The sequence below is a fragment of the Megalopta genalis genome, chromosome 7 (assembly GCF_051020955.1).
Source record: "Megalopta genalis isolate 19385.01 chromosome 7, iyMegGena1_principal, whole genome shotgun sequence".
In the NCBI taxonomy this organism is placed as follows: Eukaryota; Metazoa; Arthropoda; class Insecta; order Hymenoptera; family Halictidae; genus Megalopta; species Megalopta genalis.
Genome location: NC_135019.1, coordinates 11,698,400 through 11,713,958, shown reverse-complemented (window position 1 = coordinate 11,713,958; position 15,559 = coordinate 11,698,400). Strand labels below are relative to the sequence as shown.

At 40.3% G+C, this 15,559-nt stretch overlaps 4 protein-coding genes across 17 annotated transcripts in view; 3 read left to right on the top strand and 1 right to left on the bottom strand.

The window, feature by feature from the left end:
- LOC117221835 (bromodomain adjacent to zinc finger domain protein 2B) overlaps positions 1-4,118 on the top strand; it is a 396,271-nt gene extending 392,153 nt beyond the window's left edge. For all 14 annotated transcript variants that reach the window (XM_076523808.1, XM_033473108.2, XM_033473112.2 and 11 more), the window contains one exon: positions 136-4,118. In XM_076523808.1, coding sequence (XP_076379923.1) covers positions 136-313 — 178 coding nt within the window. In that variant the 3' untranslated portion in view covers positions 314-4,118. The remainder of the gene's footprint in view (positions 1-135) is intronic.
- A 737-nt stretch (positions 4,119-4,855) lies between these two features.
- On the top strand, positions 4,856-9,431 carry LOC117221641 (NAD kinase 2, mitochondrial). The gene is made up of 6 exons (XM_033472744.2): positions 4,856-5,055; positions 6,732-7,029; positions 7,094-7,417; positions 7,494-7,575; positions 7,647-7,911; positions 7,974-9,431. The coding sequence occupies exons 1-6, from the start codon at positions 5,022-5,024 to the stop codon at positions 8,204-8,206; spliced, it is 1,236 nt and encodes a 411-aa protein (XP_033328635.2). The 5' UTR covers positions 4,856-5,021; the 3' UTR covers positions 8,207-9,431.
- Positions 9,432-9,566: 135 nt separating this feature from the next.
- On the top strand, positions 9,567-10,621 carry Tim10 (translocase of inner membrane 10). Its single transcript, XM_033472745.2, has 2 exons — positions 9,567-9,729; positions 9,934-10,621. Exon 2 carries the CDS (start codon positions 10,100-10,102, stop codon positions 10,388-10,390), a length of 291 nt encoding a protein of 96 aa, XP_033328636.1. The 5' UTR covers positions 9,567-9,729; positions 9,934-10,099; the 3' UTR covers positions 10,391-10,621.
- A 118-nt stretch (positions 10,622-10,739) lies between these two features.
- Positions 10,740-13,573, bottom strand: Rcc1 (Regulator of chromosome condensation 1). Its single transcript, XM_033472742.2, has 6 exons — positions 13,420-13,573; positions 13,023-13,348; positions 12,044-12,417; positions 11,601-11,967; positions 11,268-11,534; positions 10,740-11,193 (listed from the first exon to the last, which is right to left on the bottom strand). Exons 2-6 carry the CDS (start codon positions 13,114-13,116, stop codon positions 11,027-11,029), a joined length of 1,269 nt encoding a protein of 422 aa, XP_033328633.2. The 5' UTR covers positions 13,117-13,348; positions 13,420-13,573; the 3' UTR covers positions 10,740-11,026.
- Between the last annotated feature and the right edge of the window lie 1,986 nt (positions 13,574-15,559).

Sequence of the window (15,559 nt, the reverse complement as noted above, 5' to 3'; positions counted from 1 at the left end):
TCTAAGATCTCTAGCAAGCTCTCTAACTTGAATCCCGTCAGTCAGCTTCGATCGACAAAATAAAAATAAAAAAAAAACGTAAAAAAACGGACCAAAATCCGACAAACATGTTCCAACGAGTGCTTCTCGATACAGGTACAAGTCTCGCGATGAGTTTTGCGCCGATGTCAGACAGATGTTCATCAACTGCGAGGTATTCAACGAGGACGACAGTCCCGTGGGCAAGGCGGGACACGGGATGCGCAGTTTCTTCGAAATGCGCTGGACCGAGATTACCGGCGCGCCACCTCCGCATCCACAAACACATAGCTGAGGCTCGGTTCGATCTCGCAACACCTGCAACAGTTTTGCCCACTTCTACTACTAGAAGGCTAGCCCTCCCCCCGTTCCTCCTCCTTCGACGAGAGAAGATCGTCGTCGTCGTCGTCCGGAAGTCGTCGAACACTGAGACTGAGAGGCGAGCAATCGACCAACCGACCAACCAATCAACCAATCAACCAACCAACCAACCAACCAACCAACCGATCAACCTAATCAACCATCCCCGCGTTGATCGCCCTGTGTCGCCGGTCGGCCTCGTTCTAGCGGCCGACCCTAACGTTCCACGAGACCCCTAAACGCTGACTACCGTAGAGAGACCCCGTGCGAATCGTGCGAACACTCTGTGAGGGCTCGTCGTTAACGCGCGCGCGTCCAACTCGCCTCCTCCTACGAAAATACGCGTGAACGACGCACGCGTCGGCGGCGCTTCTCGCGTTTACTACCGCAGGTTCGATACTCGAGAAAATAGTCCTCCCTTATTGGCGAAGCATCCCTTCTTAAACGGCTGGCACCTTCCCGTAGCGAACGACGAAAGACAGAGAAAGAGAGAGAGAGAGAGAGAGAGAGAGAGGCGGATCCCTTTCCTTCGTTCGAATTCCTGACTCGTCGAGGTGCGGCTTCCGCCGAGCGAAAAAAAGTTCTGTATTTAAAACGAAGCTAGGGATCGTTTCCAAGTTAGGAGCGTTTTCGAAGCCGAGGAGAGCTTCACGGAGAAAAAAGAGACTCTCTCGAGAAAAATTCCGTAGAATTCCGTTTTACGGAGGCTAAGACACCCGCGACTTCCGGCCTGCGGGGGAAACCCTACGTCTGCCGGAAGCCGGAGAAATTGAAACACAAAAGTGTCGGATGGAAAACACGACGATGGTCACTGTACTTACCCGAGTTTAAGAATTTTTGCCTAAGCGAACGAAAGAGAAACGGAGAGAAAGAAAGAAAGAGAGAGAGAGAGAAAGAGCGAGAGAGAGAGAGAGAGATTGAGAAAGAGAGAGAAAGAAAGCGCGCGAGAGAGAATTGTGTAATTTGCGAATTGTATCATACAGGCTTAGCGCCGAGTCCGGTTTCGGCAAAAGAAATATTTTGCAAAGTAATGAATGTGAAAAGATACAGAGAAGAGACGTATATAAATCTATATATATATATAAATCTCTCTCTCTATATATATGTATAAATAATGAATATAGTGTACATGTATACTATATAGATAGTCACGTCACACGGAAACATTTTGCAACACTCTCACCACCCACACGTTTCAAACACCTGTTTGCCCGCGCGCGATCGAATCAGCACGAGACAAAGGGGTAACATTCTAATGCTACAGAGCAAGATACAATAGAGACCGAGTCAGTCAGTCAAAGTCAGTCAATCAGTCAGTCAGCAGTCAGTCAGTCAGTCAGCAGTCAGTCAGTCAGTCAGTCAGTAAGCAGTCAGTCAGTCAAGTCGAGTCAAGTCAGTCAGTCAGTCGAGTCAAGTCAGTCTTTGTCGATCGAGGACCGATATTTCAAATGCCATTCCACGGAGATCTTTCATACGATTTTATCATTTCTTTTCGTTCGATTCGCTTTCTCGTACACTAGAGTCACGGTTGAAAACGGAAATGATGGGACGTGACGATTCGCTGGTTCTTGGCGAAAATGGAACGAGAAGTAGACAACGGATTCGAACGTTCTCGCGAAATTCACGTTCGCCGTGATCGTTGCACGTACACTGCAAAAGTTCGAATGCGTGCGTTGTCCCGAGTCATTGTTTTTATTCAATTCACTGCCGAAAAAACAAAAAGGAAAAGACGAAGAAGAAGCCTTCCGATCATTAAACGAGAACGAATCCGTAGACTAACTAGGGCGTGAAAATTCCATGGGAAAAATAGTGTAGCAGCATTTCGTTACCTTCGACGATCGCGAAACACTTCCAACGAAACCGATTCTCTCCGCGTTAAAAGACAAAGCAATACTATTCGGGGGGGGGGGGGGGGGAGTTCGATCGACGCTCGTCAGGCCGTCGAACGCCGGTCGCTTTTTAACGATGGAGCTTTTTTTAGCCGAGACCGATTTTATCCGAGAGCGTTGCCGATTTTTATCCGGTTCTCAAATCGCGGGAGGAGAGCGCACCGTTGTCGACGTAAACGAATAAGAGAAAAAAAAACCACAGAATTCTATTGTTGTCCCGTAGTGCGAGAGATTTTTTTAATGGAAACAAAGCGACGTTCGAGTGTTTTTCGACTAGGGCTATAGTGACGTAAATTTCGCGCAGTGTACCCACGCAGGCGACGGACGAGATTAGGCAGACAAGATTTTTAAACAACCCGGGGAATGTAACGTATCGTGCGTGTCGGGGTGTTTGTATGAGACACAGGCTGAGGCATGGAACACGACGATGATGGTGTCGGTAGTAATTTCATGGGGGGGAGTGGGGGGGTTTCTAATAACCCACGGTACCTTCCTGTGTAAGTGTGACCATCGCGCGACTACAGACGATCGACTAAGAACCGTTAACGATGATATCTTGTTTTTTATGTAATTGATGTACATTATTGCTCGTAATAGCGGATAGTTATATAATAACGAAGATTACAGAGATCCGGAGCGAGAGAGTGAGTGAGAGAGAGAGAGAGAGAGAGAGAACGAGAGCGGAATAAGGCGAGAATGAGGAAATCGAGAGAAGTGGTTCGGCTGTAGTGATTGTGCTAAACATTCGTAGTATGTAAAAGTATTAGCTAGATTATTAAAAAAAATGCCGCGTGAAACGATTACGAGATAAAAACGACGATTTAAGAACGCTGCAGGGTGCGCTGGATCCGGTGCAACGAAATGCACCTTGTCCAGGTGTGTGCGACCGTGGAACGACCGAGTCCGGTGAGATCGTAACGAGTAAAACGCGCTTCCATTACGTAATACTGTCATCGCGACGTTCATTTGCGAACGATTATCGACGGACGTTTCGTTCCTGTTCTCCATTTTGTTGATTGCAGTTTTCCGAATCATCGAACGAACGCATTGTTTTTTCCCCGTGGAGAATCGATTAGAACACGGCGATGCTTAGGTTGATCTATGATTTCGAAGCGCGACATCGGGGCATTTCGCGATCTCACCGGATGTTCTTCGGGTCCCACGTCCGAATAAACATGAAAATCGAGAGGAGAAAGAGTGAGAGAAAGAAAGAGAGAGAGAAAGAGAGAGAGAGAGTACGCGTGAAAAATGTGTACGTCACTTTATGCACGCCTTGCACCCTCGTATTATAGCCGATGCATTAGACATCTTCATACATTCAGACACACCACCACTACTACCACCACCACCAACAAGAACAAATAATTTTTTAAGGTTCAATTATTATTTAAATAGTACAGTTACATTGTTAGTATGAATAACGACGCTTTTTATACGAATTTTAGTTTTTAACGTCGATCTTATGGTATATTATATGATATAATGATAATGACAATGGTAATAACAATAACGATAAATGATATCGATAATGGAACAGAATTAAAGAGGAAACGGAGAAAATTACGCGTAAATGAGATATAAGAACGAGAGAGCGAGAGATAGAGAGCGAGAGAGGGCACGAGAGAGCGAACGAGAGAACGAGTGAGACCAGCAGAACGAAAGAACGTCTGTCGTAAGACGGAAAGAAAGACTGCGTGCGTATGCATGCGTGTGTGTTTAAGCTAGATGATTGTCTATAGTATAAAACGAAGGCGTACGTTAGGTAGCCTCGATGCTATTTAAACAGACTTAATTAATGTATTGCAAATGAATTAATAAAGTGTAAGCGAAGCGTGTATCTGTACAGTGAAATCTTTTTTCTGTGAGTTATTTGAGTCGCTCGGCGCGCGCATCGAGATTTACATTTTAATTTCCTCAATTTCATATTAATTTCTCATCGATCTTGTACAAATCTTGCTCAAAGAGGGATACAAAATGAACTTTGTTTTGAAGATTGTCCGCTGCGGGAAACTTATTTTACCGACAAAAAGACATTTTATCTTCAGCTTTATCTTTAGTTTTCTCTTGTCCGGGGAATCTATGTTAATTATCTTTATATTTTTCGATTATTTATCGAATAAGATATTTCAATATTTAAGAGACAAGAAGATTGTCCGCTGCGGGAAACTTATTTTACCGATAAAAAGACAGTTCATCTTCAACTTTATCTTTAGTTTTCTCCTGTCCGGGGGAATCTATGTTAATTATATTTATATTTTCCGATTATCGAACAAGATATTTCAATATTTATTCATTAATTTATCAGTTTCCATATTATCTGCAAAATGATAGAAATTATTTTTCTTCCAAGGAAGACGAAGATAATTTAGTATTTCGAATTACCGACGGCCGCCATATTGCGGTTACAGCTAGAGTCAAAGCTACGCGAGAAATATACAGTGTTTCAATATTTGTTGAACGATTTATATCCGTTTATTTTCTTTCGCGTGTTATCCCGTTTTCGGGAGAAGATGAAAATAATAAGCATTCAGATTTTCCGCGGCCGCCATACTGCGTTTTTGTTATCTCTGTCGGTAATTAATCTCTCTGTCGCGCCAATCGAGGAACGCGCAAGTATCCAAGCTGACATGTGATTTTAGGTATCCAGTACTGTCGCCGGCAGAGAGGTTAGAAACGTTCCGACGCGTCTAATGTTTTTATTGTCACATTGTTCGTAAGAAATAATTCGAAAGTGAACCCTTCGAGCAGGATGCCATGACGACGTACGGCCATCTTCGTAGAACTGCCAGTAAGTAAATTTGAAATCTGACCTTTTAATTCCGTCGCGGACGCGCGTCGTCAGCTGTCTCGAACGATTGCTAGCTAAACAAAACACTGTTTCCGATTGATCCTTGGGGTGTCGGTATAAATTGTATTAGAATGCATATTTTCCGCCGACTCCGTACTCTTCAACAAAATCGGACACAATGAATTACTTGCAACTTCGCGATATAGTCGAACTTCGATTTCGTCAATGATAACGGAACAATTGATGGTAATTTACAAGGTTGACGTTAAAACGATACTATGCGAGATAAATTGAACGAGTGTCGTGTACATTTGTAATTAATAATCATGCCATATACAATAAGCAGTAAGGACAGACATAACATCTTGCGACCTTGCATGGCCCGTATTAATCTGCAGTACCGACTTGAACACTCGAAGCTGATTACAGCGACATCTTCTCGTAGACAATGGTCGGTTGAGAAACTGTCAATTGAAGTATTGTAAAACTAAGAGAATGTGCCCGTGAAAATGGATGAGACTTGTTGCCTCGAAGCGCTTTATACATACAGGTTGTCCCAAAATTATGGTACCTCCCGGAAATGAGGGATTCCCGAGATGATTTGCAGTAACTTTTTCCTTAGCGAGAATTCAATCCGCGGCTTTGTTTACGAGTTATTAACGGAAAACACTGATCAATGAGAGGTGACGGCGCGAAGTCGAGAGCCCGCTGTACGAGGCTTTGACAGATGGTCGGGACGGACTCGAGCCGCGTTCGAAGTATTGAACAAATCACGAAGCGAGAACTTACCGGATTTCTTTTCTACGTAACACTAGAAAATTAAAACGCCCGTCACGGTTAAATTACTTACTATCTCGGGTCCGAAAAATTAGTAAATATTCTTCAGACGTTCTAAAGTAAAGGTGAACAGTGTTTTTCTTAAAAATATCACTGTTACATAGTAAAAAAATTCCGGAAAGTTCTCGCTTCGTGATTTGTTCAATACTTCGAACGCGGCTCGAGTCCGTCCCGACCATCTGTCAAAGCCTCGTGCTGCGGGCTCTCGAACTTCGCGCCGTCACCTCTCATTGGTCAGTGTTTTCCGTTAATAAGTCGTAAACAAAGCCGCAGATTGCATTTTCGCAAAGGAAAAAGTTACTTCAAATGACCTCAGCTACCCCTCATTTTCGGCTGTTAAAATAATTGTGGAACACCCTGTATAACTACCTTCAATAGAACATTATTAAACCATTCCCGTATTATTTTTTCTCACAGCTGGAATGTTTAGGATTTCTTTGTGTTTAATCATTTCCTCGGTACTTAATGAAAATTCGTGTTTATTGTATGCTTGAATATTAAGAGCAGTTTATAGTTATTGTTTCAAAGTAACTTTCTAGTCCTTTTTCCGCCCGATCTTCGACCTTTTGCGCGTAAGATCATTCTTATACCTCGTTAATTTATAATAAAAATGGGTAAGTGAAATTTAAGACAGCGAAACTATTTCCAAAATTTAAGGGCATAAGTGTATTATTTTCAACTCACTGAGATCATCGAAGGAAGAAAGAAATTTCTATTTGACTTATGTTCGTTGAAATTGACGAAGACAATTTTGATTTCGCACAAAGATCCGCAGTCTACGCATTAACGATCCAATGGCATAGAACTTTACGAGAACGGTGGTCGCGTTTTAATTACAGAAGCACTGAAATTCCTCCAACCGTGCAAACATAATGTTCGCACCGGTTTCCGAGAATTTCTTCGGAACGAATCGAGCTTCGTACCGAAACGTGTGCTCATCGTTGGCAAATTGTCCCGTTATTATTTTGAAAAGTTGCGAGAACCCGATCTGAGCGAGTCAGAATTGAAGAGGAAATTGTTGGAAAGGGGTAGCGATTATGAGCACATGTTGGCTGGTCACATCGCGACATTGAACGTGCAGCAACAGGTGATCGATTTGCTGAAGGAGAAGAACATAGAATACAGAGTAGTGAATAGGTAATTTCGATTTTCCGTGTGCAAAGATTTGACGTTTGCTCGGTTAACGAAGACGATATTCCAGGCAGAATCTCGATCAGTCGAATTTCACCTGGGCCGACCTGATTCTTCCAATCGGCGGCGATGGCACGTTTCTGCTCGCGTCGAATTTGATATTCGACAACAAGAAACCGATAATCGGCATTAATTCGTATCCGGAGGGATCGGAGGGCTATCTGTTGCTGCCGCAGAAATACACTAACAGGATACCCGATATTTTTGAAATGCTGGAGGCGGGTCATTACCGTGTCTTGATGAGGAGGAGAATCCGAACCACGTTGCAGGGGGATGATATCTGGGCCCCACCTTTCCATACGCACGAAAAGTGTCGCATTATTACCGGCGGAAAGTAATATAATCAAACAATTTATGCGACAAGTGACATCGTTTAAAATATTTGTAACATTCGCCTATTTCATTTACAGAGTTAACACGGAAATCTCGGACGAACCAAATCCCAACAAATTACCGAAAGAGAGACGTTTACCTTGGCTAGCGTTGAACGAAGTAAATCTCGGTTCCGTATAGCAATTTCTCTCCCATAATTTTTAGCGATTAGCAAAATTCTTCTGATCCAGGTTTTCATAGCAGAGGCGTTGTCAGCCAGAACAAGCGATCTGCTGATCAAAGTTGATAACGACGAGAGATATCATGTTGTAAAAAGCTCGGGATTGTGCGTTAGCACCGGGACGGGATCGACATCGTGGCACAAGGCGATAAACAGCGTTAATCCGCAAATAGTGCGCGAAATAATTAATACTATTGGCGATAGGAAACAGTATAGTAAGGAAGAGATTGAACAAATCTGCAGCAGATTTAATAACACTCTGCGTTTCGATGCTGGTAGGTGTTGATATGCTAACATTAACACAATATGGTATGCTAACTATTGTTTTACATTCCAGAGGAATTAAAACTGTGTTATGCTGTGAGAGACATGATAGTGACCGATATATGGCCTGCACCAAAATCTTTGAGTTCTCGTGGATTTTGTAACAATTTGACAGTCAGGTCACAGTGCTACGACGGTAGTTTAGTTCTTGACAGCGGAATCGCGGTGCCATTTAATTTTGGAACGACGGCGTTGCTGGAAATACACCCTGACGATTCTCTGAAGTCGTTAATCCTGCCAGATTAATCACCATAGAATTTTATAAGAACTCGTAATCTCCTTGTTACATCGACTACCTAACAAGAATATTAAAGTGTACTTTAAGCATGAATAACTGGAATGCGATGAACTGAACGCGTAAGTCAACAGAACCTGAATACAATGGAGTTTCGATTATCCGAATTGCTTTATTATTTAGCATTGTTTCATTCCAAGGCAATTTTAGTTGTAACTTCGGCGAGAGTTGAACTTGTCTTACTTTCGTCGAAGTGAAGAAATAAAGCCGAAATAAAGAATTAAAAGAAATAAAGAACGAAATAAAGAAATAAACAACGAAATAAAGAAATAAGGAACGAAATAAAGAACAACTGTTATTTCTGTGATTCTAGCACGGCGGATAATCGGAATTTTATCGTGTTTAATCAAGGAAATTTAACAGCTACAGAATATATTACAGAATATACAGATCGGGAGATTCTTCTCCGTCTATATCATGCAAAAAAAGTTTATTCAATATTGTAAATATCCAGAACAGATGATTCTTGCCGCTTTTCTCGTAAGAAACTATGTTAAAAACGGCACGCATTATCTACACCTGAAAATATTGAAATCGCGCCATTAGATACAGTGGCAAGTAGCTGAAACTGTTTGACAACTTTGTTGTACTTTCTTCCGCTAGATGGCGACATTTGTCAATGCAGCTTAAAATGTAAAAGTGAAGTTAAATTACCGAACAGTTTCAGCGTTTTGCCGCTAGGTCCAGTGGCGCTGTTTGTACATTTTAAGAGCCGTCATCTAGCGGAGGAAACTAACACTAAATCGTTGTACAGTTTCAGCGTTTTGCCACTACGTTTAATGGCGTCATTTCAATATTTTCAGTAGCTGATAATTCGTGCCGTTTTTAACATAGTCTCTTATCAGGAAAACGGTAAGAATCATCTGTCCTGGATATTTACAATATTAAATACTTTTTCCATGATATAGACGGCGAAGAATCTCCTGAATATTTCTATACACTGAAAATATTCTCTAGCTGTTAAATTTCCCTAATAAAAGAGATATAAATACCGTATATGCAATAGTACTAATTTCTAGCATTTTTAATACGGTCATTTAAGTTAATATAATAGATAGGGCTCTGGCATTATACATTAATGTAAAAACAGTAATAGAATCGATGTACTAATTACACGTGATGTAAGACAGATTTTATGAATCATAATTTCGTAAAAATAAAGATACCAGACTATTATTTTGTGATTCCATATTTCACTCCTAATACCTATATCGATCTGCTATATTTGAATATATTCAGACCAACTTCATGCAGTCGTTTGATTCATGGTTCACTCGTCCGCTGCCCAATCTAGTGAGTTAGTTGAAATAGGTTACAAGCTTGGAGAAGTCACATGGTCGCATGATCTTGTAGGCACATGGTTGCATGATTGTAAAAGGTACACATATTTATTAACTTGTAATTCGAGAGTATGTTGTAACGTAAGATAAAAAAGTATGGGTCTTCAAAATATAACGAAAATAGGGATTGGATGGTAGGTATGTGCAATTAAATCAATTGTGTGCACTATTCTTCTCGTGTGATCTTTTCTTTCATGGTTCACCGTTTATTAGATAATATGCATAGAATTAATATTTCAATGAAAACAAGTGATATTAATGTATTTACCCCTACTTATTATCTTGCTATGATTTTATGTATTTATCGAAAGATCAAGTGTTATGATGTTTGTTTATAGGACTCTAGCTGCTGTTGTAGGAGTGTATTCTTTCGTACTATCAAAGAGGGATATAAATGCGAGACGATATGAAAGAATGAAAGAAAGACGACGATTGCGAAACGCTACTACTGCAAACTAAAGTACCTGTTAGAACTTTCATAATTATAAATTACTAAATTAAAAAATGGCTGGCTTACCTCAACTCGGTGAGGATCAAATGAAGATGGTGCAAGAATTAGAGATAGAGATGATGTCCGACATGTACAATCGTATGACGTCAGCTTGCCATCGAAAATGTATCCCACCAAAATATGTTGAGGCTGAATTAACAAAAGGGGAGTCCATATGCTTGGATCGTTGCATTGCCAAATATCTGGATGTACATGAACGCATTGGGAAGAAGCTAACTCAGATTTCTGTGCAACAAGAAAACTTCTTGACAGGAAAAGTTGCAGAACAGCCTAAAGCAAATTAAATAAAGCAACAATTTATTAAGCATATGGTAAATGTAAATCCTCTTCTTGCGCATTTAATAGTTCCCTTTTCTGTAGATAATTCAGCCACGACGGAAGTATTCATCTTTAGATGATAATATCAACGTTTTCAGTCATAAACTATTTCTGTAGTTTAGGATGATTAGAGTAAATCGTGGAAAAAGTTATTCTGTATTTAGCTATATAGATTTGAATAAAATAATATTTCTTAATTATCGTTAACTATTTGTTTAAAATGATAAAATCGAGAAGTTAAAATATAGGAAGTTCTCAGAATTATTCTGTTAAAAAGGTTTCAAAGTCATTGATATATTCTTTTTTGTTGAAACCTTGTATGTAGAAAAATGTTTATTTATATATTAAACATTACAAACACAATGATGTCATTTTTGGTGGCATAACAACTTATGTACAGATTTAAGTATCTTGTTTCATCAATGCCAAAAATTACAATATATTGTGAAAAATATTCTTCATTATAATCTCTCTCTTACCATTTTTACGTACAGATAACTCAAATAGAATAGATTTTGTAGTGCAAAATTTTTTTTGTATCACATGGTGATACATCAAATTTAAACAATTATTTCAATTAACGGGTGTATATTTTCTCCTACTCAAGGAGTCACTGCTAACACTAACGTATGCTGACCTCCGCCTGCCACGCGAATCACTGTCTTTCCTTCGAGTTGTTTGCCTTTTACTAATACAGGTACTTCTACATCTTCCTCTTCTCCTGTACCTAGTTGTCCACTCGAACCCATGCCCCAAGCATATAATTCTCCTGTAAAGTTATGTATATGTTAACATAGAATAGAAAGAAAGAGTTACGCAGTAGCAATAACAACAATGCCCTACCTGAATCAGTAACAGCGAAAGATTGGGCGCTACCTGCAGCCACGTCAACACACGACTTTAACGAAGGGACTAACGTTAATTCCATCGCATCCGAACAATCAGCGCCAAGTCCAAGACGACCATATTCTTTGCGACCCATAACAAACACTTGGCCAGAATCGTCGAGAGCAATGGTATGATGCTGCCCGCTACTAATATGTCTCCAAGTCCTTCCACTAAAGGTTCTTGCTATTTGTGGAAAGAAGTGAGTTGTAGGATTCTTCAAACCTGAAACCATTTATATTGTATAAAGATGTTATTGTTCTATATATGGTATGTTTCCCTTGAACTTACCAATCTGATAATAATTATTCAGACCAAATACATATATATCTCCTGTGTTATGTTCTTTAGCGAAGGTACAATAAGTTCCGGCCCATATATCGCCGAATTCTAATTTCTTCTTAATATGAAATTTGACTAAACCCGGGACTAACAATGGATCCATACCACGTCGAGTGTTTCTATTAGCTGCTCTTGCAGCAACTCTACCTAATTGACCTTGTTCGGCACATCCACATGTGTATATCTGTCCTTGTTCGCTAAGTAAAACTAAGTGATCAGCACCTGATGCTATTTTAAATATCTTTACATTTGGCAGTATTTGTATCGGGACTTGTTCGTTTCCTTTCGATGTGAGACCCATGGTGCCATGGGAATCCTATTAAACAAATTCGGATTTAATGCTTGTTTGCTTAAAAATAATCATAAAAATATTTAAGTATACAAAATTATACCCTGAAGGAGCCCCATGCAAAAGCTCTTCCATCTTCTAACAAAGCAGCGCTATGGGAGTCGCCAGCAGTCACCTGGATGACTTTCCCAGGTAGTTTGACCATATCTGGTTTGCTTTCAGAACCATCCAAAGAAGTATCTCGTCCTAACGCTCCCTCGTCGTTACATCCAAAAGTTAAGATCTCTCCTGTTTCCCTCAGGCACACATTGTGCATGCCACCAGCTGCTATGGCTACATAATCCTGATATCCAGGAATAACAGCTGGACGAATCTTCTCGACAACATCCTCTCCCAAGCCCAGCTGTCCCACATCGCCTTGTCCAAATGTTAGTAATACACCACCCTCTCGAGACTGGCGTAAGTCAGGTTTTATAGCTAAAGGTAAAACCCAAAATTGCATATAAATAACTGCGCTACCCACGGTGGGTCCAAAAATTAGATTATACATATAAACGAATAGAGAGAACGATTCTTGGTTAACATCTGACAAATTTTTTTCTTGCTCTTCTTCCCTTGGCTCTGAAATTTTCGTTCTTTTTTCTATTACTTTTCAAACGGTAAATCACTAACGTTTATAGGCAATCATATTATTTCAACGAATAACGAAACATTTAAATTACATGAAATTTCCACTTCTCTGCAGGCTGTTCTCTCCAAGGAAAATCGAGCGTGCAAATATTTTTTCGACCCCCCTTTAATTGCACAAATCCGACGCGCGATATTCGCAACGCTGGTCGCGAAAATTCGTTTTCCACGACTTAGGCGAACACGAAAACCGTACGGAGAAGTAACATTCTGATTTCAGACAGGGACGCGTAACAATTTTATCGATCGTTATTCCGAAACACATGTTTGCATCGTGGTTTTTTTACGTTGGAGAGAATACTCCCGCCAGATAATTTCCCATCGTTTCCGCGCGAAAAATCGTATATGGGATCGATCGAAAATATCATTGAAAGCCAACGAAATGAAAAACTCACCTTCTTTCTTCTTAATCTGTTTCGGTTGGCTCGCATTGCTGGTAGAAGCAGGAGCACTCCGTTTTCTTGCATTCCTTGGCGGCACTGAAACCATACCGAGGTTATGTTTAAAACAACCGGCGTGAAACTGTTTTTATGACTGCAACGTAAGTCGAACGACCGTTGTTAATATCGCCGATCCTTTACGTACTGATCTCGGTGCGCGATTGTCGTGAGAAACTGGATTAAATGGCCGTGTGCACTCCGAATGTCAGTTGGCGCCAAAAAGTTGCAACGGTGCAGAGACCTCGCGGTTGTGATGCGCAACTTGCAGGAGGCGCTCACGTCTGTTTAACAGAGAAAACTTCCTGTAACGTTAAATGCCTCGCTGCCGGTTCATTTTCAACTGCATACATACCTCTGAGATGCCCGTTTCCGTTTTCAACACAAAGAGAACTTTTTGTTACACGACAATGCAGCTTTTAATATATATATTCGATGAGATACTCTCGTTTCGTATGTAGACCGTGTACGCCAACGGAAATCCTCTTCTTATCATCGACGCGCGCCGCACGTGTTTGTAAATACGATGGGACATACTAACCTGCCGCGATCATCACATTGAAGAAATGGAATGAATGGGTTCCGGTAAGATGCACAAAAAATAGAAAATATTATTTAACGTGCCACCTGTACCATCGATGGTACATGCTTACATGTTTATTTAATGAGCTAAAAAAATTGTTTATAACAATTGAACTAAAGAATTAATTTCGATTACAAGAATGGGTCGTAACATGATGTTTCATTGTTATATACACGATAATTAATAATTACGTATAATATATCAAGTTTTAGTAAAATATCAAATGGTCAATGTGAAAAATCGAGAAAAAAAGCTTGGCACGGAGCATACTAAACCACGAAGTATATCGATTAGGAAAAGTACTCGTTTATTCCCCGGAACATTCTGTGTACTCGCAGCCGACATTTTGAAAATTCAAACCTTGAATTTGAATGTCTGGCACGAATCGTTAATAAACCCGGTTTGGATATCAAATTTCGTAAGAAGTAATATCTAGTTGAGAATATACAGGATTTTCGAAATGAATTTAACGGAAACGATGCATTGTTTTCCGTTACGAATGAAATTAATTTCACGTTTAACGTTAGATTTTTTTCGATATACTTCACGTAAGTAAACTTCCGTAGTTTATTTATGACAATCGCTAGACCCGCCATGATCGTATGTAAACAAAATTGTCGTTCTGAACAACAAGTTACGCATTCCGTGTAACGGATTGTCGAGGATGGTTGTAACTGTTGAAGAAGAAACTTTGGTAATTCCACGCGCCAGTTAATCGTGTTACTCGATCTTACAGTTGGATTGCGGAAGAGATTTCCCTTAACGAATCGAAGTTGGTAATAGCTTGATAGATTTTAATAGCAAGTGAACGTTCATTGTATATTACCGTTCCGCGTGCTTAAATAAGGGTGAGCATTCGATGGCTGGTTGTTCCTGCTAAGAAACTTTAGACCTTGCGGTTTAATATCCTCCTGTTTCACATAGTAAATTATTGCTCGCCGCGGCGCGCGATTTCACGTTAGCGGTTAACAATGCGAATGCTTCTTAACGACCTAATTATTAATTATTGATAGGCGTCCACGATTAAGACACGGGTGACGGTATTATCGCGCTAGAATTACCAGAGTAATTATGATCAATTTTATTAAATCTGTTATATTTTATGGAAACATTTGCATTCGACGAATTTAGAAGTAAATACATTAGAGTGTAAATGAATTTTATTCGCAATCGATGTCTCGATGAACGCATTTTTTTGCAGAATAACATTCAATTCAGTTTCGATTTGAAATAGTTCTCGTATCAATTAAGATGGAGAACGTGTAGCTAGGAGTCAATGAGAAATAATATTGATCAACTTGATTGTAATTTGTTCGAGTTCGTAACATGAACAATCGGGAGAAATATTCGTGCGTAAATTGTACAGTATACAGGGTGTCCCAAAAATGTCTCGCAATCCGGAAATGTGGGGTAGCCGAGGTCATTCTAAGTAACTTTGTCCTTTGCGAAAATGCAATCCGCGGCTTTGTTTACGAGTTATTAACGAAAAACACCGACCAATGAGAGGCGATGGCGCGAACCACAACGTGGTCGATTGCACGAGCGAACCCTCAACTACCCCACATTTCCGGATTGCGAGACATTTTTGGGACACCCTGTAGAAGAAAGAGACGAAATTGTTTCTTTGTCCGCAATATTAATCAGCGTTTGGACAGAGCTTGTTTTTTTATTTAGTTCCGACGACGCAGCCGATTTCACATCTCCTTTCGAAACGGAAAGTTTTCACAACGCAAAGTCAGTTTCTATTCGATGGTTAGCGATAGTCTGCGTGCGTCGACGGATTTATGCCAAACGAACGTGACAAATATAAATAAAAGATCGAATACAATTACTACATCGCTGATATAACATAGTAATCAAGAATCGCTTCGATAAATTGATTTTCCATCGAGGCTCGCTGTATGAATATCGA

Bases quoted from the DNA above. Each gene is read 5' to 3' on its own strand.
- LOC117221641 (XM_033472744.2), top strand. From the start codon at position 5,022: ATGACGACGTACGGCCATCTTCGTAGAACTGCCA. The intron at 7,576-7,646 runs GTAAATCTCGGT...CTTCTGATCCAG, and splicing joins CTTGGCTAGCGTTGAACGAA to GTTTTCATAGCAGAGGCGTT. The intron at 7,912-7,973 runs GTAGGTGTTGAT...TTTACATTCCAG, and splicing joins CACTCTGCGTTTCGATGCTG to AGGAATTAAAACTGTGTTAT.
- Tim10 (XM_033472745.2), top strand. From the start codon at position 10,100: ATGGCTGGCTTACCTCAACTCGGTGAGGATCAAATGAAGATGGTGCAA.
- Rcc1 (XM_033472742.2), bottom strand. From the start codon at position 13,116: ATGGTTTCAGTGCCGCCAAGGAATGCAAGAAAACGGAGTGCTCCTGCT. The intron at 12,418-13,022 runs GTGAGTTTTTCA...TTTTACCTTTAG, and splicing joins ACAGATTAAGAAGAAAGAAG to CTATAAAACCTGACTTACGC. The intron at 11,535-11,600 runs GTAAGTTCAAGG...AAATGGTTTCAG, and splicing joins GAATAATTATTATCAGATTG to GTTTGAAGAATCCTACAACT.